This window comes from Oncorhynchus kisutch, linkage group LG7 (assembly GCF_002021735.2).
Source record: "Oncorhynchus kisutch isolate 150728-3 linkage group LG7, Okis_V2, whole genome shotgun sequence".
NCBI lineage: Eukaryota > Metazoa > Chordata > Actinopteri > Salmoniformes > Salmonidae > Oncorhynchus > Oncorhynchus kisutch.
The window spans coordinates 18,830,294-18,855,604 of NC_034180.2; the positions used below are offsets into that span (position 1 = coordinate 18,830,294).

The 25,311-nt window shown below is 44.9% G+C and overlaps 1 protein-coding gene across 2 annotated transcripts in view; it reads right to left on the reverse strand.

Moving 5' to 3' along the window:
- The window catches only part of plekhh1 (pleckstrin homology domain containing, family H (with MyTH4 domain) member 1), a 63,705-nt gene extending 39,760 nt beyond the window's left edge, over positions 1-23,945 (reverse strand). Inside the window, exons 1-2 of one of the 2 annotated variants that reach the window (XM_031828620.1) lie at positions 23,619-23,939; positions 7,214-7,421 (exon numbers count right to left, since the gene is read on the reverse strand). In XM_031828620.1, coding sequence (XP_031684480.1) covers positions 7,214-7,366 — 153 coding nt within the window. In that variant the 5' untranslated portion in view covers positions 7,367-7,421; positions 23,619-23,939. Of the gene's footprint in view, positions 1-7,213; positions 7,422-23,618 lie in introns of both variants that reach the window. The other variant, XM_031828621.1, reaches the window with a different exon arrangement.
- Positions 23,946-25,311: the final 1,366 nt, after the last annotated feature.

Sequence of the window (25,311 nt, forward strand, 5' to 3'; positions counted from 1 at the left end):
CTTAGTCCCCACAATGTGTGTTGAAGTAGTGTAGGGGAGGTCTACGCCGTATCAATTAATAAGGCTGATGGAACAGATCAGAATGTTTCGCTTACAATGCTGACCTATTATTTATTCACATTTTAGGCCCAGCGAAGTGCACGCGGCGGTAGGCCAACACGCAAATGTTCCAAAATAACATTTATGGGAAAACACCGTTCTTAAATGCGCTCCGCACACGCGAGCGGTTTCATGAACAGAGATGGAAGGATCTGTTCTAAATTTAGAAAGAGGGGAGATCTAAAGATGCAACAACTATCATGGGTTGATAATATGACTAAGATAATGCCTTTGGCTGCTAGACAATGAAAGAATGTTGAAAGGAAACCAATAGTACAGGAGAATGCATATGAGGAAGTCTGTAAAATAATTGCATCCACGTTTCTATGGTGGGATTTTGGCTATAGGCTACTTTGAAGCAACGTAAGACATGCCTCATTATAGGATGTAAAACGTCCAGGTTTCAAACAATTAGCGACGCTAATATAGCGCCGCTTATGACAGAGGGAAAGGCTTTCACAAAAACCTTCTCAATGAAATGTTAACTAGCTACAAAGTCACCTATTGCCTACCTGGCAAAATGATATCATGATGATTTGCATCAATCCAGTGGCCATTTGTTTTGGAAACGACATCTCATGTGCTACAGAAACACCGCTAAGCAAACAGCAGTGCCTGTGCACTTGAATTGAAGGGTAATTATACACGCAAAAAAAAATCTACATTTATTGGATTTTTCCCAGACCTCAAAAATGGTCTCCTGAGGTTTTTCTATTGAACTGTAACTTTGAGAGCAAAAACCTGAAAGAAATGTCAGAAAAATCAGAAATCTGTCAATTTCTCCTGACTCAGTTGAGTCTCATTTACTGTATCTGTTTCAATAGTAGGCCTACTATTAACCTACTTGCACAGTACAGCTTGGGTTGTTGGCCTGACTCTGAAAGACCAATATGGGATTTACAACTGTTTCTCATAAAAACTTTCACACAGGATGCCTTTCCTTTTTTTTAAAAGCTAAATTGAAGTGTACCCACTTCTCTAGGCACCACTCCACCACTGCCTCGGAGGCTTTGTCACTGAGGACAGGATGCACCAACAAAGGTGCAGTGACATCCAGTTGGTATGTGTGAGAGGTGGCCCAACATGCTGTATCGCAAATCTCTCGCAAAGAGATGCATTTGAACAGGGCCCAAGAGGTAGCCATACCTCTAGTGGAATGAGCCCTCAGGCCGTCCGGGGTCCGTCCAGGCAATTATAATAGCCTCCACTGTCCAATGGAATAGCCGTTGACGAGAGAAGGGCCGACCCTTGTAGGGAGGTGCCCAAGAAACGAAGAGTTGGTCGCTCTAACGTAATCCTCTTGTTCTATCCAAGTAAGTGTGCAAAGCGTGTTGTGGACACAAACTGTAGAGACGATTTTCTCTTCCGTAGAAGAGAAGAGTGGCGGGTGGAAACCAAAAGCCAATTAAGTAACCCTTTGATAACCCCGGGCAAACTGTAGGCACGAATTGGGGATGGACAGTGCGTGCAGCTCACTCACTCGCTTTGCAGGTGTGCAATCAGCAAAGCAGTTTTAACAAGGGAGAGATATGTAAGTCCGCTCCCACATTCAGCACGCATTGACAGCTCGTCTGTGTAGACGCAGAGAGCGAGTGCCACCCGGGCAGTTGATGCATGCCACCACAGTCTTATTGGATCTTTCTTTTTCTTTTATATTTTTCCTTATTATTTTGTCTTTTTTTTAAATGTACCCCTTTTCTCCCCAATTTCATGGTATTCAATTGGTAGTTAGTTACAGTCTTGTCCCATCGCTGCAACTCCCGTACAGACTCAGGAGAGGCGTAGGTGAAGAGCCGCGCGTCCTTCGAAACACAACCCAGCAAAGCCGCACTGCTTCTTGACACAATGCCTGCTTAACCTGGAAGCCAGCCGCACCAATGTGTCGGAGGAAACAGCGTGCACCTGGCAGCCGTGTCAGCGTGCACCGCGCCGAGCCCGCCACAGGAGTCGCTAGAGCGCAATGGGACAAGGACATCCCTGCCGGCCAAACCCTCCCCTAACCCAGACGTCGCTGGGCCAATTGTGCGCCGCCCCCATGGGTCTCCTGGTCGCATCCGGCTGAGACAGAGCCTGAACTCCAACCAGGATCTCTGCGATGCAGTGCCTTAGACCACTGCACCACTCAGGAGGCCCTAGGATGTGACAATTCTGAAGGAAAGGCTGAAAGTGTTTCAATGAAAGGAACCATGTCAGCAGTTTGAGGCAGTTTATAATAGCATGGCGTAACTGTGGGGACCCCAATCCGTTTACTGGTCTTCCTTCGTAAAACAGCGTCCTGTATGTCGACTGAAGCGAACCAGCTGCCTGGACAAACAGAGTGAGACAGCATGTTAAGCGTAAGCATACGGAACATGAGCTTCCTCCAGTTGTGTAAAGCAAAATAATTTAAAGTACTTCTTAAGTAGGTTTTTAGGTAATCTGCACTTTACATGACTATTTATATTCTTAACAACTTTTACTTTTACTCCACTACATTCCTAAAGAAAAGAATGCACTTTAAAAAAAAATCCTGACACCCAAAACTACTTGTTACATTTTGAACGATTGGGTTGGTCCGCGGTCAAAACCACTGTTACCCATCCTGCATCCCTAAATGGTTGCGTTGTTTGACTTCGGGCTGATATTCTCTCAAGAACGTAAGGCAGTGAGGCTAAACCGGTCGGTCTAGTTAACACAAACAAGTGAATGTAGAGAAAAAGGAGAAAGGTAAAAGCTAAAACCCTAGCTAATTAGCACAATGCCAGCTGGAGAAAGCATGTGCTTTCTTTGTCTCTCAATGAACAAAGCGTCGCTCTTGACAGTCGAGCTGTGAAGGTAGGTCAGTCAGTCTACTCAACACGTCACGAGGGAAAGTGGGTTGAACTAAATGAGAGAGGAGAGCTAGCATTTTTACAGTCTGGCTAGGTAGAAAAGCTAGTTTGGTGGTTTAGCTGGCCTTGCGGCAATGGTTGCTGCAACATTTTTCCATAAAACTGAGCAATTTTGATCGGCAGTGCCACCTAGTGGGCAATTTTTTGGAATCTTCCAATCAGAGAACAGATATTGGTCATGTGATGAGTCTGCCATTCTAAAATATTTTGGAAAACATGGCAGATGTTTTTGAGCTGAGTTGAGAGAAAATCATCTCCTGTTTTGGAGTGAATATGTTGACCATTCACTTCTCAAATGTTTCCTCATTACAATATTTGATAATGATGCATTAATATACTGTACATAATGTATTCAGTTCACCATGTTTAACTGACAAAAATATCCAGGCTGGGGTGCATGCTAATCGATTAGCATGCTAACCTAAACTCATGCTAAGTCATTGGGACAAGCTGGCAAATTCACTAGCCTTTTTTTGTATGTTTAAAGGTACAACACATAGGATTTTTGCTTTGGAATTTCTGAAAATGTTCAAAATATATGAAGTGTCTGCAGTAATAGTGAAATGATAGTGTTTCACAGTATTGAGATATTTGCCTATTGATTTCTCCCGCCGGAGCAGCATCTGTCAAAATGGGAAAGCTGTTCTGACTTTGTGGTTGTGTTATCTAGTGGAAATCGCTTGGTCCTTTTCTGGTTGCAAAAATTCTATACTGTTTGCTCAATTTCAGTTTATGTGAGAAAACAAGCACTGATTAGTGTAGGGAATCATTGTAACATCTAAATCGCTGTGAAATATCTTTTCAAGTACAGAAAAATATATATATATATTTTTTTACACCTGTTTGAAGCTGGTGGACCAAAACTAAAAAGTAAAAGGTTCATGCACCCTTCTGTAGGAATTCCTGCACCTGCAGGAACCCCTCTTCATACTTATAGTGGTCCATTTTTAAGCTAGGCCTCCAGTACACAGGCAGGGGCGGGGGCGGGGCGTGGGCGCTCCAGTACAGTAGGTGGTGGTATTGCCGATGCAGGAATGCCCACATGCAGGAATGCCCCGAATTGCGAGCCGCAATCACAGACTATTGAGAAAGAGAGCGAGAATAACAAGCGGTGGGGCGACTGGCAGGGAAGGACTCACCGCTTTTGCCACTCAACCCGGTCTGTCTCCCTGACAGGAGTTGTGTGATTGGTTCCTCCTGTAGTGATCCGCCTATCAGGGAATCCCATAGTGAGACATCGAAACGAGTATTTGAAAGAGGACCTGGAAATGCAGCTAGCAGTAACACACATCTAAGAATACTCCCATGAATGTATGCCTGCATTCCTTTTTTGCAGACCCTCAGAAAGCTGCTGTTGGTCTGTAGGTTAGCCATACCTGCAACTTATACTATATTGTCTTAATACCAGAGAGAGAGAGAGAGAGAGAGAGAGAGAGCGCAGGCTGTTCTTCGCCAAACTCCAACATCCATCTACCTAGGTGTTTCAGCTGTAACTGACTACAGTATAATCATTAACCCAGTGATGTGGCTGTTAATGGTTAGTGAGAGCCATTGTTACTGTTGATGGTTTAGTGAAAAGTTGGATCAATCATTAAGTGGACATCCAGAGGTCAACATGTTACATGAGGAGAGATAGACAAAGGGAATATGGGTGGGAGAGACAGAGAAAGAGTCCTTTCTCTCTAATCTTCCAGTCCAAAATCTTATTGCAGGTTTCTTCCCAAAGTCCAGTGAGACCTAATTTGGTTGGAGAACACAGCTTCTAGTCTCCCTTGCACTATCCTCATCCTATGTTTTTAGGCTCCACACGTTTGGTTCCAGTACTATAAAATCAACAAACTAACCCAACAAATCATGTTTATATGTGCAGTGCACTCAGAGCCAGTAGCCTTTTGCCTTCTATAGACTTCCTCTCTGGGGTGACCATTGACCTGCATCACATGATAGAGCACGTCTCCACTTCTTAGGGCCATTAGGAAGACATTCATAGTTACATGAATTTCTTCCTAAGTCCACATGCCTAGTGTTTACATAATGTAGCCAACCCATCACTAATAGAAAACAGCTCATCTATAAAGAGCAAATGAGGCATATTTTACGCACACACACACACACACACACACACACACACACACACACACACACACACACACACACACACACACACACACACACACACACACACGCACACACGCACACATGCACACACGCACACACACACACACACACAGAGAAAGAGTGAAGGTAGAGGGCTGATAAGTTGACTGGTGGGCTGGTGGGTGGAGGTCTGTGTTGTTTCTGAGTGTGTTCTCTCTGGGGAGGGGGAGGGTGTTGAGTGCTAATCGGCCATATTATTGCTGTTTGGAATGATTGCCTCACACCCCTGCCACACACACGCGACACCGACAGACAGACAGAACTCGCAGACTGGTAACCGACCGTCTGACCCGGACCTGCCAAACAACACACAGTGATTAACACGCACACACGCACACACACACAGACACACAGACACACAGACACACACAGAGAGTGAAGGTAGAGGGCTGATAAATTGACAAGAGCCAGAAAAGAAAACCCTACAGAGGCCACTGGGCAACAGAGAGACTTTATGATCTTATCATTAATCCTAAAGTTGCCCTGTAAACATCCGGCTGACTGACCTACAGCAGCAGGAGGATAAGGGGTGAAACTTGAAATGACAGTCCTCCTTACCAAAACAATGCAAATATACTTGGTTTTATACTCCCTTACAGCTAGCAAGAAGCAGTCCCAGAGCAAAATGACTTTCAAAAGGTTGCTTAAGAACAACGTTACTCCGAACACTAAGCAAGTGAGCAAATAATAAATGATCTCTGCCTTTTTTGTTGCTCCAACAATGTTTTGCCTTGAATTAGTATTTTTGGAAGTTTTTCTTGGTTATCCCTTTTTTTATATACTCTGAACATTATTAGAATGTTTTGAAACAAGCAAGGAAAATGTATGTTTCATGTTACAATAAAAAATGTGAAGAACTATCCCTCGTAAATGTTGCTATACTGTTCCTGGAAGGATTTTATAAGGAACTCAGAACACTTACGCAGGAGGTTGGTGGCACCTTCATTGGGGAGGACGGGCTCGTGGTAATGGCTGGAGCGGAGTCAGTGGAATGGTATCAAATACATGGTTTCCATGCGTTTAATGCCATTTCATTTGTTCCGTTCAAGCCGTTCTTATGAGCCGTCCTCCCCTCAGCAGCCTCCCTGATACCCACACACACACACAGCACAAACCACACACACGCACGCACGCACACACACACACACACACACACACACACACACACACGCACGCACGCACACACGCACACACACACACACACACAGCACAAACCACACACACACACACACACACACACACACACACACACACACACACACACACACACACACACACACACACACCTGTATTTTCCCCTCAGGCACTCATTCACACAAGTCAGCAGTTTACTTGCTTTCATGCAGGGCTGTTTGGACCAGACAAGGACCAGACAGTTAACCATTTGTTGCAACACAGAGGTCAATGCAGCATGACAGAGTCTAGAGGACGACAAAAGCACCAGAGGGAGAGACAGAGGGATAGGAGGAGGGAGGTTGTAGGTGTTCATTCACAGGTAGTCTTTTGTGTTAGTGTGGCAACTGGCCAAGGAGGAATACTCAAAGAAAATGTTCTTGAACCAGCCGGTTCTACTAAATCAACACAAATGATCATCATCATAGCATAACCAGATCCCACACGGTCTGTGTCTGTTGGCTGTATAATGGTAAACAAACGGTGCATTTTGGACATAGTACAGTTCATTCATGCACAGCAAATCAATGTCAGGTCAAAACACACACTGGCAAGGCTGCCCCGTGGGTGGGAAACATAATCCGGTACTTTATGTTATGTGATGACAAAATCATGTAGATTTGGGTACAACTATTTGTTATTTTCCATCAGACCAGCATTTCTTTATCCTGGTCTTGGGGACTCAAATACAGCTAAGTGCACAGTTTGTTTTTGCCCTAGCACTACACAGCTGATTCTACTAATCAAAGGTTTGATGATGTGTTGATTAGTAGAATCAGGTCTAGTGCTAGGGCAAAAACAAAATGTGCACCTATTTTGGCCAGGATAAAGAAACGCTGCCTTAGACAGTACAAAGTAGCAATGGCACGTGATGGTGGATATACTACATTACCCATGATGCCCCCCTCTCTCACCTTCTCAGCCAGCAGCTCTCGGATCTTCCCCGCCTGCAGACGGAACCTGAGCAGCTGCATCTCCAAGGCAACGCAATGCTTCTGCCAATCCACGCTGCCGGCTCCTCCTACAGAGCCTGCTCCCGCCCCGCCACTCTCCAAGACGTCCGCCATCTTGACCGCTGACCGACAGAACTCGCAGACTGGTAGCCGACCGACTGACCCGGACCTGCCAAACAACACACAGTGATTAACACAAACACACACACACACACACTACCCTGGTCAGCTCAATAAACAACATTACAAATGCATATTAAACAGCATTAAGCAGACACAGCACATAGCACCACGTCACTCACACAAAGAGATGTCAAGCGTCAGGCCACAGGAATGGATGAGCAGATAGCTACAGATGGAGCTTCTTAATAATACTGCAGGACTAGTGTTGGGGGTACAGCCAGATCACCCGTGGTACAAGTCAGTATTCGACGTCCATCCATGTCTGAGGACATTGGGAGATGATGTGAAAACCAGACACTTGGGGCAACAGTGAGTGCTGTTACTTTCAAGCAGGTTTTGCTAGGGTTTTGTGGCCAGGGATGGTGGATCGGTGTGTAAGCATCTGCTTCTGTTTCCAAAGGTTGCATGTTCAAATCCAGTGATAGAAAGTTGTTTTTAATATTTTTGTTTTAAGCCTATCCCAAACCTTAACTTAACCATTCAGAGTTAATGCCTAAACGTAACCTTAAACACTTTGAAATTTGACGTTTGGAACAACTTCTACATTTTACGTTTGACAAACATGAATGAACTTCTAATTCTGACGTGAGCCTGTGAGAGATTGTTGGGGGGGGGGGGGGGTAACGACTTACAAAAGTAACGACTGTGGGTCATTTGAGCTGGATCTAGCACCTCTCGGTTTCGTTCCTGAACCTATTTGCCAGGATTCGGTACCTCTTGTGGCATGAACAATTTTTTGTCACTGAGAGGTGAAAATTTGAATAAAAGCGAATGTTGATGTAGATTTTCAGCCCGTTCCTGATATTGTAAGAATTGATTTGGGTTGGTCGGCCCGGGTTTATGGTTTGCACAACATTGTAGCCTAGAGACCAATGTGTGACCCATTGCTGTGGTGAGAGAGAGAAGCATGCCTGCAGCCTATCTCTCACAGAACTAGAATGAGATGAACGTTCTATTATCTCTCTCCCTCTCTCTGTTCTGATAGACATGAGCCTGCAACTACCATCTCTCTATAGAATCATAGCTGTGGGAAGGGTGCTGCAGCACCACTGATAAATTGAAATACATTTGCCAAATGTATAGAATTACTGCTGTCTGTTCAGAAAGAAATGTAATAATTCAGAATACTACACCAGGAGTAGGCCTATAATTTAGACACGGAAGAAGAATTGTTTTTTGTTGTTGTTGTTGTTTATTGCCTAGCTGTGGATTGTGTGTATCCCAATCAGAATGGCGGAAAATCTGTCAGTGAACAGTAGGGCTGGGCAATATGGCCAAAATATCCTATCATGGTATGATTTTGACAGTATGACGGTATTTGACAGTATTTTATGTTTTTGATTAATAAAAGTTCTAAATTTGCTTTATGAGTAGAGTGTGACCCTAGGGTGGAAACACATATATTCTAAATGATTTCAATGGGTCTGTCTCCATTCTGATTGGTTTATACTGTTCAATTCAACTTCAACCTAAAATAATTTCCTGCATTTCCACCAATTTCTGCATTTCCTGCACTCATTTGAGATCATTTCCACACTGCCACGATATGGGCAGAAATACTAGGCCTTATTTTTAACCAAATGTTGCAATTGCGATTTGAACTTTTGGAATTGTGGAAATAGAATGTTTATTATAATTCTATAGTTATAATATAACTAATAGTGGGCACTTTGAATATAGTGTTGTTTGACATGACAACGGATGAAAATGCCATGGACGAGTTATTGTAACAGGGTAGGAACCAAGGTGATGATCAGTGTTTTCGAGTGGACCCTATAATCTTTGGTTATATTAAATCTTCATTCATATAGCCAACATATTCATGCTTTGCCTATTGCTCTTTGATTTAGAAGATACTGTTGCACAAACAACATGCTAGCCAGCTAACTAGCGATTAGCATTAGTGGCTAACACGATTTAGCTTAACTTGCAAAGAAAATACAAACTAGCTGTTTGCAGATGTAAGAAACACAAACTAATATTGTAATTATAGAATGCCTGTGGATTTATATTAAGATCAAAGTAGAAACAGCAACGTTGTCATCAACATTGTTGCATGTGCTGCATTGCCCATGCAGACTGAACGCAAGTGTCTCGTTGTCAAGCAACAACAAACGCGCTCCTTGAGTGACGGGGGCGGGGTTAGGTCTGTGTGGAAAGCCGCATGGAGAGAGAGAGAGCAGAGAGGGATGACTCAAGTAGCGGTGTAAACTATAAAAATGGACGTTACACATGGCGCATTACATTTAACAAACCAAACATTAAAATGCCATTGTAGAAGGTAAAGTAAAAACTCAAACCGGTCCGTGCATAAATACTGGTTGTTTCAATATGCTTTGTGTTGTAGTCACGACAGACAAAGATATATAGTTAAGCAAACTTTACTAGGCATGTTGTCAACCAGCACATGAATGAAGTAAGTAACAACTGGTTTCCGTTTCCTGTGTAACATCAATATGAGTAACATCAATATTGCTACATGTTCTCTTTTCTTTCTTTTTTTTACAACAAAGGCAGCGTCCACCTAACTTTGGATTGTATCCATGTCTGCAATAAACTGGAATGTGAACTGAATGTTTGTTTACTGTCTCTGACTGTCTATTAATTATTATCATTTTTTACCTTCACACAAATTCTTTCAGGTGTACAGGTCTTCGGATGGCCCTACCAGACCTTGCATGGGGAGTGTTGATTACATCTGGAGGTGCTTGACCTGAGATGTTTGGATCTTCTTGTTGAGGTGCAGTGTTCACCTCTAGGTTGTGTTCAGCACCCTGCTGGGCGTCAGATGGTGCTCTGTTTACTGGCTCTGTGCCAGGCCCCTCAACAGTGGGGAAATCCTCCTCTATTTCTCTGCTCTTCCTCAGGTGACGCCTGTTCGTCCTGAAGTCTTGTCCCTGTTCTGTCTTCACCTCGTTGGACCTTTAATCCACAGGTCTGACTACTGTGGCCCTCTGCCACCACTGTTTCTGTCCTCTGCGTGGCTGAACTCTCACCCTGTCATCTCGTTGCAGCTCTGTGAGATCCTTAGCAGAGGTGTCGTAGTGCTTTGCCGGTTTCTGTTGTCTTTCTTTGAACTTCTCCAGCTGACAGTTCGCCATCCCCGGTCTCAGAAGATTTTCACTCATTATAAGTAGTCTTTGTTCGTCTTCCCATGAGCAGCATTACAGGGCTGCTGTCTGTTCCTTGTGATGGGGTATTTCTGTGATCCAGCATGGCCAGGTATGTATCAGCACCTGCTCTCTTTGCTTTTGCCATCAGTTTTTCGGCTGTTTTCACTGCCGATTCCACTTTCCCAAAACTTTGATGGTATCCTGGAGACAATGTTTTTTGTGTATAAAGTTCCAAGCCTTGCTGAAACTTTGTAACTCGTCTGACGAGTACTGGGGACCATTGTCTGAGTAAAGGATGTCAAGCATCCCCATAGCGTGCAAAGTGTGTCTTCAGTTTTCGAATGACTGTTTTCAACTGCGTGTTCTCCAAATGGTCCACTTCCCAGCAGTTGGAGAGATAATCAACTGTGACCATGTCGTCTCTGTCGTTAAACTGGAACAGGTCAGTCCCTATTTTTTTCCCCAGGGATGCTTTGGTGCTTCGTGTTGTCTCTACGTTTCTTGCCGCTGCTTCATACCCCATGCAGTGCAGGTACTACATTGTGCCATGTATGTTCTCAGCTGTGCATTCATGCCAGGCCAGTAGACACACTCAGAGCATCCCTCTGTTCCTATGTGTGACGAATGGATTCTCGGCATTAACTCTGACCTGAGGGCAGTAGGCACAACGACTCGCTCACCTCTGAAGATAACTCCATTTTGCACACTCAGCTCATCTCTGTTGTGAAAATACATGGCTACTTCCAAGGGTACATGTCTATTCACTTCAGGCCACTCCTGCAGGATCACATTTTTTCAGTGTCTGGAGCTCCCGGTCCAGCTCAGTGGCTCTCTGGGTGTGCTTTCGTCTCTCGCTTGACACAGGGAGGTAGTGTATCATATTAATTGATTCCACTTCGACCTCCACAGGGCCTCTGTTGGCTTGTTCTGTGAGGTACGCCCTGCTCAGGGTCTCGGCCAGCACCACATGTTTTCCCGGAATGTATCGGGGACTGACCTCGTAGTTTTGGAGCCTCATGAGCATGCATTGTACTCTTTTTGGTGCGCTGTGGAGAGGTTTTGTCATGATGCTCTCTAGAGGTCTTGTGATCTGACTGCACTTCCACAGTTCGTCCATGTGTGAACTGGTGGAACCTCTTCATGCCAAACACCACTGCAAGCAGCTCCTTCTCTATCTGTTCATACTCTTTTTCAGTCTCTGTCTGGGCTCTGCAAGCAGCTCCTTCTCTATCTGTGCATACCCTTTTTCAGTCTCTGTCAGGGCTCTGCAAGCAGCTCCTTCTCTATCTGTGCATACCCTTTTTCAGTCTCTGTCAGGGGTCTGCAAGCAGCTCCTTCTCTATCTGTGCATACCCTTTTTCAGTCTCTGTCAGGGGTCTGCAAGCAGCTCTTTCTCTATCTGTGCATAACCTTTTTCAGTCTCTGTCAGGGCTCTGCAAGCAGCTCCTTCTCTATCTGTGCATACCCTTTTTCAGTCTCTGTCAGGGGTCTGCAAGCAGCTCCTTCTCTATCTGTGCATACCCTTTTTCAGTCTCTGTCAGGGGTCTGCAAGCAGCTCTTTCTCTATCTGTGCATACCCTTTTTCAGTCTCTGTCAGGGCTCTGCAAGCAGCTCCTTCTCTATCTGTGCATACCCTTTTTCAGTCTCTGTCAGGGGTCTGCAAGCAGCTCCTTCTCTATCTGTGCATACCCTTTTTCAGTCTCTGTCAGGGCTCTGCAAGCAGCTCCTTCTCTATCTGTGCATACCCTTTTTCAGTCCGTCGGGGCTCTGCAGGCGTATGCTATTGGTTGTAGCTGCTCTGTTGGGTTGTGGTATTTCAGTACAGGGGTCTGTGCAATGGTATCCCTGATTTTATTGAAAGCTTGCTCATGTCTCTCTGACCACTCCCACAGTGAGTCCTTGAGTGTTAGCTATCGCAGTTGCTCGCAGAGCTCCGTGGCATGGCTGCAGAACTTGGCTAGGTAATTTACCATGCCCAGGAAGCGCTGCATCCCCTGCACATCTGTAGGCCTAGGCATCTGTTTGATGGCTGTCACTTTTCCTGGGTCCACTTTCAACTCCTCCGATGTTAGCAGGTGGTCAATGTAGGGCACTTCCTTCAGCCTGAGCTGCAGCTTCTCCGGATTCAGCTTGATATTGAGCTTCCTGCATCTGTCCAGGAGCATTTTCAGGTTTTTGTCATGGTCCAGAGTCGCCTCTTCATCGTTGTCTCCTTGTCCCACAATCAGGATGTCATCTGCAGTGATTTTGACTCCTGGAAGACCTTCCATTGCCTGGTTCAACTTCGTCTGAAAGATCTCTGTGGCTGGACTTATTCCCATTGGCAGGCGCAGCCACCTGTCGCGTCCCATGGGAGTAGAGAACACGGTGAGATAGCTGGATTCCTCCTCCAGTTCCACATGCCAAAATCCTTCTTTTTTTTCCATGACAAACAGAGAACACGCGTGCCCGGTTCAGATCTGGCAGCACGTCTTCAATAGTGAGAAGTGGGTAATGGCTCCCCTCGAGCGCCTTGTTGAGAGGTTTCGGATCAATACACACTCTTAGTTTTCCAGACGGTTTCTTCACTTACAATCAGGCTGCTAATCCAATCTGTGCTTTTTTCAACTGCTTTAATCATCCTTCTTTTCTCTAGACCACTGAGCTCCTCTTTGAGTGGTTTATATAGTGCTACTGGCACTCTTCTCTTTGGCAGCTGGACGGGCTCCACTCGCTCATCCACTTCCAGCTTCAGTTTGCCGGGTTAGCATCCATCTCCCTGGAATACATCAGCGTAGTCCTGTTTAATTGGCTCTCTAGTCCAGGATCGATGGCCAGGATGTTGTGATGCTGCACAGTAATCAACTCCATTGCCTGGATAGCCTTACTGCCTAGAATGTGCCTGTGCACATTCTTGTTGACTACGATGAACTCAACTCGGTAGGTTTTCTTATTGCGTGGATTGATCGCTTTAAGTGCGCACTGCCCCAGTGGCGTCAGAGTACACTTGTTGTCCATCACCAATACCCGACTGCAGGGCTCTAGGTGACTGGCTTTTATGAGGTTTGCAGGGATAACATTACAACTAGCACCACAATCTAGCTGAAATCTGACTGACTTTTTGTTGACCAGCATGATTGCAAAGAGAGCTGCATTGGGGTCTGTGGTTTTCTCCTGCACCACGTTGATGCTCTCTGACTTTGGCCCTAGTGTGATGCACAGAACATCCTCACCGCTCTCTGAGTCAGCTGATGCATTTTCCATTGCCAGGACTATTGTTTCTCTTGCTGGTCCCTACCCTTTTGCAAACCGTAGAGAAGTGATAAAATACAATCATCAAAGTCTATTTTTCCCGGAGGTTTCAGTGCATTTTCCAATGGCGATTTACTGGTAGAATGGAACGTTGGCTACTCACGAATCTGCTTGTGTCCAATAGCCAGCTAGCTTTTAGCACGGAGTCTCTCACGATAGCCAGCTAACGTAGACGTTCGGCACGATGACTAGCCTGTAAACGCGGCGCTTTTTCAAACTGCCGCCTGGGATGTATCCTTCATTTACATCGATGAGATCCAGGTTCTTTTGACTCCCGCTGCCACCATGTTTCAATATGCTTTGTGTTTGTGGTCACGACAGACAAAGATATATAGTTAAGCAAACTTGACTTTACTAGGCATGTTGTCAACCAGCACATTAATGAAGTAAGTAACAACTGGGTTCCGTTTCCTGTGTAACATCAATATTGCTACACCAGTATAGAGTCAAATACAGTATGTCGCCCAACCCTAGTAAAATACAGAATGCCGCCCAGCCCTAGTGAACAGCATGCAGCCAAAACAGGCCTTCACAATATTTCAAATACAATCGCGGGAAGAATAAAACAGGTTGGAAAGCAAATAGCTCCCCTGCTGAAAATAGAACAATCGAATCTGTCTGTTCCAAAATATCCTATCAACTTCCAAATAGGCATATTGAGCCAACAGCATTGTTTAACAAGAGAGAGAGAGGTTTTTGGCACGAGCACATCGTCATCTCTGGTGCGTGAGCTGCGCATCATTGGGTGAGTTAGTAAGTAGTCTATCTTTGGTATGTGTGTGTGTGCGGCTCGCCTTGCTTCCTCAAACAATCCGATTTTTTTCATGAAAGTAACGCAAAGTAATAGAACTAGTAATATAGCGTGTTACTTTCCACACAAAGTAATGTTTTAATGTCACGCATTAACTAGAAATATGTAATATGTTACTTTCAAGTAACTAATCACAACACTGAAGAGGACATTATTATTATGTGGATTATAATGAATGGACATTCAAGTAAATAAATGATTTGTTAGAGTAAATCCAGTCTGACATTTTAAAGTGGAAATGACAAACTTTAGAAGCCTTTTTAAACCTTGAATACAATACAAGCTTGTATTTCCTTTCTGTACAGAAAAATCCCTGCAACAATAGGATGATCAAATTAAGATACAGCATCTTTTGCTAAGCAAAATCATGTGAAACCCCTCTGAAGATCTTATGGAAATAGTTTCACCTTACAACTCATCCTCACTTCACTTCCTGTGACTCAGTGGGGCAATGTGAGAAAAGCAAACACTCACCTCTCAGCGATGACTTCATTATGACAGTTAAATAAAAGCTTCCTCTTTGAACCTCAAACTGTCTTTAGCTCTACACACAGCAGGCCCAGGCCGTGCTTTTTAACTAAATGACCTAATGCCTCCTAACCCAGTCCCTGTGCCCCACCCCCAGTGTCAGTCCCACACCAAGATCTCCATGGCTTTAGTATATGTGCTGCCAAGGCCTAGCGCAGCCTGGCCATGCAAGGCATGTATTCCACCCCCACTCCCAGCCCCCAGCTCTCCCCAGCCCAGCCAGACCAGGCAATCCCTTCTTAATTACAGGGCAGGAGTGAAACGGGATCCAGGCCGGTACAATAGTGTGTCTACAAGCATGTCACCTGTGCAATTAAAGGTGAAAAAACTCTAGATCAACTTTACTCCACACACATACAAAGCTCTCCCTCTCCCTCCATTTGGTAAATCTGACCATAACTCTATCCTGCTGATTCCTGCTTACAATCAAAAACTCAAACAGGAAGCACCAGTGACGCACTCAATACAGAAGTGGTCTGATGAAGCGGACGCTGAGCTACAGGACTGTTCCACTAACACAGATTGAAATATGTTCCGGGCTTCATCCGATGGCATAGAGGAGTTTACCAGATCAGTCTCCGGCTTCATTAATAGGTACATCAACGACATTCTCCCCACACTGACCCTAGGTACATATCCCAACCAGAAGCCATGGATTACAGGCAACATCCCCACTCAGCTCAAGGCTAGAGCTGCCACTAATCCGGAAACTTGTAAGAAATCCCGTTATGCCAAGGCAACCTGTCTAAAAGACTATCGCCCCGTAGCGCTCACATCTGTAGCCATGGACCGCTTTGAAAGGCTGGTCATGGCTCACATCAACACCATCATCCCAGACACCCTGGACCCACTCCAATTCGCATACCGTCCCAAGATGACCTAGTCTCTAATCCACACTGCCCTTTTCCCACCTGGACAAAAGGAACACCTACGTGAGAATGCTGTTCATCGACTAGAGCTCAGCGTTCAACATACATATCCACCTCGACTGCGTCGTACCCCTGCACATCAACTCGGCACTGATACCCCGTGTATACAGCCAAGTTATCGGTACTCATTGTGTTCCTTGTGTTATTATTTTGCCTTATTTATTTGTTTGACTATTTTGCCATTTTTTCTTTACGCATTGTCGGGAAGGGCCCGTAAGTAAGCATTTCACTGTTAGTCCACACCTGTTGTTTGTGAAGCATGTGACAAATAAAATGATTGGACTAGTTCTCATTTTTTCTATGGCTAGACGGACACTCTAGCATGTTTATTCATAAAGGCTCAAGCGGGAATTCAATGGGGGGAAAAGTTGATTATAGTAATGATAACAAAGTGTTGAATGTGTAACTCATAAAGACAGACTCAGACAGACAGACGGACAGATGAGAAGCCATCCAGTCAGCCAGCCAGAGAGCCAGACAAACAGATAGACAACCAGCCACTTAGCTAACCAGCCTGCCGGCCAGACAAACAGATGGCTGTTGAAACTGAGCCAGTTCTCTCTGTACTCTCTGCAATTAGCCTGCTCATAAGTGTAGGGTTAGCACCGGCTAGCAGGCTAATTACAGAAGCCATATATCCAGAGGTTCCTCTGGCCCACCACAAGGCCTAGACCCTGGTCGAGTGCTGGATGGATCTCTCTGGAGGTTTAGGAGAACCAGCCAGGCAAAGGGAAACACGGTGTGTAAGGGAGGAGAGGTCAGCAGGAGTGAAAGCAGACTGCCATGCTAGACCCTGCCAGCCTAGCATAGAGCTGGCCTGCTACGGTAGGCCCAGCTAGCTATGGCCAAACCAGGCCAACCCTGGTATGGTAGGCCCTGCTAGTCCATTCAGGCTAGACCAGACCAGGCCAAAACATCTCTGCTATGGTAAGCCCAGGCCAGGCCACCTCCACCAGTACGCTAGCTAATGGGTGCAAACAAACCATTTGCTGGTTAAACACTTTCAGCATGACCATGCTAATTCTCCATGGAACAATTCATTTAGTTCCTTTAGCACTGCATGCTTGTTTAACATAGGGGGGAGAGAGTGGGCCAGGGTTGGTCCCTTCTCCTCTTGCTGCAAGGAGCCTGGGCTGGGGCCTTCCCTCCCTGGGCCTTACGTCCCTGGGCCTTCCCTTTCTGGGCGTTCCCTCCCTGGGTGTTCCCTCCCTGAGCCTTCCCTCCCTGGACCTTCCCTCCCTTGGTCCCTGTCTAGGCCTTCTGTGGGTCTTCCTTCCTCTGCTCCCTTCTTCTCCAGCTGGGAGACCTTGAAACACCTACTGAGTTGAGAAAACACTAGTTGTCTGGGGGATACTGGACTGAAACCCTGCTGCAAGCAGTTCGCTGGAACCAAGATATACACTACCATTCAAAAGTTTGGGTTCCCTTAGAAATGTCCTTGTTTTTGAAAGAAAAGCACATTTTTTGTCAATTAAAATGACATCAAATTGATCTGAAATACAGTGTAGACATTGTTAACGTTGTAAATGACTATTGTGGCTGGAAACGTCTGATTTCTAATGGAATATCTACATAGGCGTACAGAGGCCCATTTTCAGCAACCATCACTGTGTTCCAATGGCACGTTGTGTTAGCTAACCCAAGTTTATCATTTTAAAAAGGCTAATTGATCATTAGAAAACCCTTTTGCAATTATGTTAGCACAGCTGAAAACTGTGCGGCTGATTAAAGAAGCCTTCTAGGCAGAGTTGCAAAGAAAAGGCCATATCTCAGACTGGCCAATAAAAATAAAAGATTAGGATGGGCAAAAGAACACTGGACAGAGGAACTCTCTTCATTGTTGACGTTGAGACTGGTGTTTTGTGGGTACTATTTAATGAAGCTGCCATTTGAGGACTTGTGAGGCATCTGTTTCCCAACTAGACACTCTAATGTACTTGTTCTCTTGCTCAGTTGTGCACCGGGGCCTCCCACTCCTCTTTCTATTCTGGTTAGAGCCAGTTTGCGCTGTTCTGTGAAGTAGTGAGTAGTACACAGCGTTGTACGAGATCTTCAGTTTCTTGCCAATTTCTCGCATGGAATAGCCTTTATTTCTCAGAACAAGTATAGACTGACGAGTTTCAGAAGAAAGTTATTTGTTTCTGTCCATTTTGAGCCTGTAATTGAACCCACAAATGTTGATGCTCCAGACACTCAACTAGTCTAAAGAAGGCTAGTTTTATTGCTTCTTTCATCAGAACAACAATTTTCAGCTGTGCTAACATAATTGCAAAAGGGTTTTCTAATGATCAATTAGCCTTTTAAAATAATAAGCTTGGATTAGCTAACACAACGTGCCATTGTAACACAGGAGTGATGGTTGCTGATAATGGGCCTCTGTACGCCTATGTAAATATTCCATAAAAAGCCGTTTCCAGCTACAATAGTAATTTACAACAAGGAACAATGTCAACACTGCATTTCTGACCAATTTGATGTTATTTTAATGGACAAAGAAATGTGCTTTTCTTTTCAAAAACAAGGACATTTCTAAGTGATCCCAAACCTTTGTACGGCAGTGTACATGTTATCTACATATGAGCTACACTGACTCAGTAACTCTGAAAACGTCTGGCTCCATGACAATGGCTATTGACTTAAATGTTTGGCAATAATCTGAGCATGATGAGCTATGTGCAAAAATGTACATGGCTAACTCACTGCTTAAACATTGTGGACAGTGTGTGTGTGTGTGTGTTGGGTCGGAGGGCGTGTGTTGGTCTCTAGTGCATAGAGAGCTCGCTAGTTGATCACATACTCAACCACTACCTCTTCAATTAGCAACCATTTCAAACACACACTCCCCAGCCAGCCATAAATCTTCAACACTGGTAAGCGCATCCACACCCACACTAACACCCACACCCACTCTCTCTCTCCCTCTCTCTCTCTCTCTCACTGTCACACACACACACTCACACACACACCCACACCCACTCTCTCTCTCCCTCTCCCTCTCTCTCTCTCACTGTCACACACACTCACACACACACCCACACCCACTCTCTCTCTATCTCTCTCTCTCTCACTGTCACACACACACACACACATGCATACACAGTGCTGAGCATGCAGCTGGGGTGATGTAATAGATTAGGTGATTGGGCCGATGATGGGATGATATCATCCCAGTAGACATTTCAAATCCCCACTGTCTTTTAACCAGAATGACTCAGATCAGGGAGGACCAAGTGTCTAAATGTGTGTGTGTGTGCGTGTGTGCGTGTAATAGAGAAAAAGAGACAGAAAACAACACAAGGAGAGAGTTATGTTTATAGATGTGGAGTGGTCAGGGACAGGTTACATTACATAGATATATCCAGTATGGTCTTCCTGTCTGGTTCACATAACTATCTAGGACAGAGCCCCCCCCCCCCCCACACACACACACACACATACACTCTTGTTTAAAACTATGACTCAATGTTTTGGTCTCAGTGCCTCACTTTACCACCAAAGTAGCTACAGTATTCCATTTAGATTAGCAAGCAGAAAGGAAAGATTACACATACACACACACCTTTTATGGGGTTTCCTTACTTTGTTTTGAGTGTGTTCTTAAAGAGGAGGTTTGTTATTGGAAACAAAATAAACACTAAGCTATAGAGATTTAAATTACCAGCCTTTTACTCTAGACGTCTAAACAGAAGCGTGCAACTTTACGGTGAAGTGAACATGGTATTAGAGGTCGACCGGTTAATCGGAATGGCTGATTAATTAGGGCCGATTTCAAGTTTTCATAACAATCGGAAATCGGTATTTTTGTACACCGATTTGCAGATTTTTTAATTTTATTATTATTATTATTTTTATACCTTTATTTAACTAGGCAAGTCAGTTAAGAACACATTCTTATTTTCAATGATGGCCTAGGAACAGTGGGTTAACTGCCTTGTTCAGGGGCAGAACGACAGATTTTCACCTTGTCAGCTCGGGGGACCCAGTCTTGCAACCTAACAGTTAACTAGTCCAACGCAATAACGACCTGCCTCTCTCTCGTTGCACTCCACAAGGAGACTGCCTGTTACGCGAATGCAGTAAGCCAAGGTAAGTTGCTAGCTAGCATTAAACTTATCTTATAAAAAAAAATCTATCATAATCCCTAGTTAACTACACATGGTTGGTGATATTACAACATATTATCTAGCGTGTCCTGTGTTGCATATAATCTGACTGAGCATACAAGCATACAAGTATCTAAGTATCTGACTGAGCGGAGGTAGGCAGAAGCAGGCCCGTAAACATTCATTCAAACAGCACTTTCGTGCGTTTTGCCGTCAGCTCTTCGTTTTGCGTCAAGCATTGAGCTGTTTATGACTTCAAGCCTATCAACTCCCGAGATGAGGCTGGTGTAACCGAAGTGAAATAGCCAGCTAGTTAGCGCGCGCTAATAGCGTTTCAAACGTCACTCGCTCTGAGCCTTCTAGTAGTTGTTTCCCTTGCTCTGCATGGGTAACGCTGCTTCGATGGTGGCTGTTGCCGTTGTGTTGCTGGTTCGAGCCCAGGGAGGAGCGAGGAGAGGGACGGAAGCTATACTGTTACACTGGCAATACTAAACTGCCTATAAGAACATCCAATAGTCAAAGGTAAATGAAATACAAATGGTATAGAGGGAAATAGTCCTATAATTTCAATAATAACTACAACCTAAAACTTCTTACCTGGGAATATTGAAGACTCATGTTAAAAGGAACCACCAGCTTTCATATGTTCTCATGTTTTGAGCAAGGAACTGAAACGTTAGCTTTCTTACATAGCACATATTGAACTTTTACGTTCTTCTCCAACACTTTGTTTTTGCATTATTTAAACCAAATTGAACATGTTTCATTATTTACTTGAGGCTAAATTGATTTGATTGATGTATTATATTAGATTAAAATAAGTGTTCATTCAGTATTGTTGTAATTGTCATTATTACAAATAAATAAATAAGAATTGGCCGATTAATCGGTATCGGCTTTTTTGGTCCTCCAATAATCGGTATCGGTCGACCTCTACATGGTATACTGTCCAAACCCCAACTTTAGTGGTTTTATGAATGCAGCTTTATACACATTATGCAGCTCAAGGGTCTGTAACAGCTGTACATTCAAAGACTGGCATGTGCAGGGGCACCTAAGAGCCAATGTAGGACCCCCCCCTTTCTTCCTATCCCCTCTTCTCGTCCCCTCTTCTCTCCTCCTCTCCTCCCCTCTTCTCTTCTCCTCTCCTCCCCTCTCTCCCCCTTTCTTCTCCTCCTCTCCTTCTCTCTCCTCCTCTCCTCTCTTCTATTACCCTCCTCTCCTCTCCTCCTTCTCTCCTCTCCACCTTTCTCCTCATCTCCGCTCCTCTCCTCCTTTTCTCTCCTCCCCTCCTCTCCTCTCTTCTCCTCCCCTCTCCTCTTCTCATATCCTTTCCACTTCTCATCTCCTCTTTCTCTCCTCTCCACCACTCTCCACTCCTCTTCTCTCCACCACTCTCCACTCCACCACCCATCTCCTTCCTGTCCTTTCTATTATCCTCTCCACCTCTTCTCTCCTCCTTCCATCCTCCACTCCACTCCTCCTTCCCTCTCCACTCCACCTCTTCTCTCCTCCTTCCCTCCTCCACTCCATTCCTCCTTCCCTCTCCACTCCACCTCTTCTCTCCTCCTTCCCTCCTCCACTCCATTCCTCCTTCCCTCTCCACTCCACCTCTTCTCTCCTCCTTCCCTCCTCCACTCCATTCCTCCTTCCCTCTCCACTCCACCTCTTCTCTCCTCCTTCCCTCCTCCACTCCATTCCTCCTTCCCTCTCCACTCCACCTCTTCTCTCCTCCTTCCCTCCTCCACTCCATTCCTCCTTCCCTCTCCACTCCACCTCTCATCTCCTCCGCTCCTTTCTTCTATCCTCCCCCTCTTTTCTCCTCCTCTACTTTCCTCCTTCTCTCTTCTCTCCTCCTTATCTTCTCTCTTCTCCACCTCTCTCCTCCCCTTTCCTCTCTTCTCCTTCCCTCTCCTCACAACCTCTCCCCTTGTCCTTCTCTCCTCCTCTATTCCTCCTCCTCTCTACCTCTACTGCCCTCCTCCTCTCCTGCCCTCTCCTCATTCTCTCCTCTCCACCTCTCTCCTCCTCTATTCCTCCTCCTCTTCACCTCTACTGCCCTCCTCTCCTGCCCTCTCCTCATTCTCTCCTCTCCTGCCCTCTCCTCATTCTCTCCTCCTCTCCACCTCTCCTCTCCACCTCTCTCTCCTCTACCCCTCTCTCCTCACCCCCTCTTCTCCCTCCCTACCTCTATAGGAAGCTGAGTGTGCAAGCAGGGTAGTCTAATGACAGGCTCTCTGTAAACTGACCACACTCATTATCAGTCTCTGCCGTAAATACAGACCAGGGCATTGCTGTCCCATAGCGGAAAACACACACACACAATCCTGTCTCCCCTCAACAATGCATGACTAACTACAGGAGAGGAGGGAGCAGGACTGTGCTGTGGGGAAAACGTTGCAGCAGAGTAAACATAATCCCCAGCTCGGACATACAGTAGGGTAGAGGCATATAGCAGCGCATGCCTTGACACAGGTCCTCGATCAAAAGCTCAACACGGGGAACTAGGTGTGGAGTCTGAACTGACCTAATAAGTGCACATCTGCCATGCTTGGGATTCTGTCTGTACCGACTGTAGCCTACATATTTAGAGTTAGAAAGAAAAGGAGGAACGAGATGAAATACCGTCATGGTTAATACCCATGTCATAAATAAGACTCTGTGATTTACCACTCCGATCAAATAGATGCTACTGTACTGTACATACCACCTGATCCAATTCTGATGGTGGAAAAAGCTGAATTGCCAACACCCAACCGAATGCATTTAGTGTGGAAGTGGCAGTGCAGGACAGATGGTAGGCCACTGTCCCTGGTGCCCTTGGATAACACCTGGGCTGTTTAGGTATACATGTATTCATTAGTATGACCATTATTATGGATGTGAATGTGATACACAGACAGTTGGCTAGCTGGCGAGAGATACACACCAAAACACTCCACAACACAAACACGCAAACAGGCATGTGGCCACACACACAGAAACTGCAAAAGTTTGTATGTTTATTGCATAAAAAAATCATCTTCTGTAGATCTTCTTCTTGCATGCCAAGAGGATGACGTCAAAGTTACATTGCTGGTGTGATATTGTCCAAGAATGGTCACAAGCAACGCACAGGTGTGCCACACACACACACACACACACACACTGGACTATAAACCACCATGAACACGTCTATAGCAAAGTAGCAATGCTCAATCCTAAACTCGTGTTGCGTTTCTCTTCTAACGATGTAAAACGAATAGTAAGACTACAATAGCGCAGACTCGTAATAACTACTGTAGGTCCCTGTCAGAGAGCATAAATCAAAGCGGATGAGCAGTATGCTACAATCGGAAATAGACAACAACTTACGCGTTGCTGCTTCTAGCTTCTAGCGGACCTATTTCTAACACCAGTACCTCTCACCTTGTGACTTTGTAGTCCTGCAGTCAGTCCGCTCCCTCTTGCTCTCTCTTGCTTCACGTAAGCCTAGTAAACTCGCCCTGGTAAATCACATCACGCTGCAATTAACACTCACTCTCTGACTGTATTCCTAGCCTACTTATTCCTCTTCTTTCAACGTTTCATGCTGTAGTATCGTCCGGTATAACCCCGGTTGTCCGTGTCTCTCATGCACGTAGAGAGACTGAGAGAGTTCAGGGGACTGTGTCACCGTGCCGTGGATCCCGATTCTCCAGTCCCTTAATGCATCCCTTATTCCTTTAAAGGGCCAAATGCAGGATCAGATTTCGCAGGGAGTCAAGCCCACTTGTGCCAGGAACTATGGTAGGAACTGCACAGGATATTGCATCAGAGCTCAACGCTGATTTTATTTGAGAATTGATTGTGTTGTAAGTGGTAGAAAGCTTATTACTATAGTTTAAACAGAATATGAGAGGATGATCCGTTTTTCGGGTCGAAACGTTCTCAATAAATCGTCGAATTGGGAGCTTTAACAGTGTGCGGCCTTCTTGTTCTATACTGGTATTCTTTAATAGCCCAGCACCTATGTTTTTAATGATGATTAATGATGATTTAAGTGTGTGCGTTTGACCGCAAACGTTTCAATAAACTAGTAGTAACCTGAAATATTTCACGAATCAGTAGACTGTATTGTTTTGTTTATAAGTCTGTCCTCTGTGAGTGTCCAGTATAGCCTAATGTCTTATTTCTGTTTAATCACCTACAGTTTTACTGGAAAGAAAGATTTTAGACTGTGGTGTGAGAGTGAACTATTAATGAATCATTAGCCAGGCTGTAAAAGTTTTGTGAGGGGATAATCAGGACTGTTTTAGACCTGGGTTTCTACCGACTAAACACTACTACGTTCCACCTCAGCCGTCAGATACACACAGTAGCCTACAATACCTGCCCTAGTTCAGTCGATCTACCTGGTTTCAATGGTTTTATGTCTGATATGAGATATTCAGTGGTTTGTCAACAAATGTGGTTCCATCCGCAGAGCTGATGTTGAAGAGGTTTAATTCCATATAGATACATAAACACATAGCAGTTCCATCTGCAGAGCTGATGTTGAAGAGGTTTAATTCCATATAGATACATAAACACATAGCAGTTCCATCCGCAGAGCTGATGTTGAAGAGGTTTAATTCCATATAGATACATAAACACATAGCAGTTCCATCTGCAGAGCTGATGTTGAAGAGGTTTAATTCCATATAGATACATAAACACATAGCAGTTCCATCTGCAGAGCTGATGTTGAAGAGGTTTGATTCCATATAGATACATAAGCACATAGCAGTTGTCTTCAGTGAGTAAAGCGATGGTAGCCTGGTCCCAGATCGGTTTGTGCTGTCTTGTCATCGCCTGTGGTCATTGTCATGTTTTGACACAACATAGGACTGGCTGTCCAGGACAAAACATCTCGTACAAGCCCATGACAATGACCATAGAAGTTGGCTATAGAGCACAAGCAGATCTGGGACCAGAGCGTGTGACGTCACCGATTGAAACACTACTAACACGCACCGCTAACTAGCTAGCCATTTTACACCGGTTACACGTGTGTGATATACCCAAATAATTCACATAATTCACAGTTTAGGTGCCATAAGTGGAATTTACAAATGCCTAAATCTACGCTATTATAAAAGAC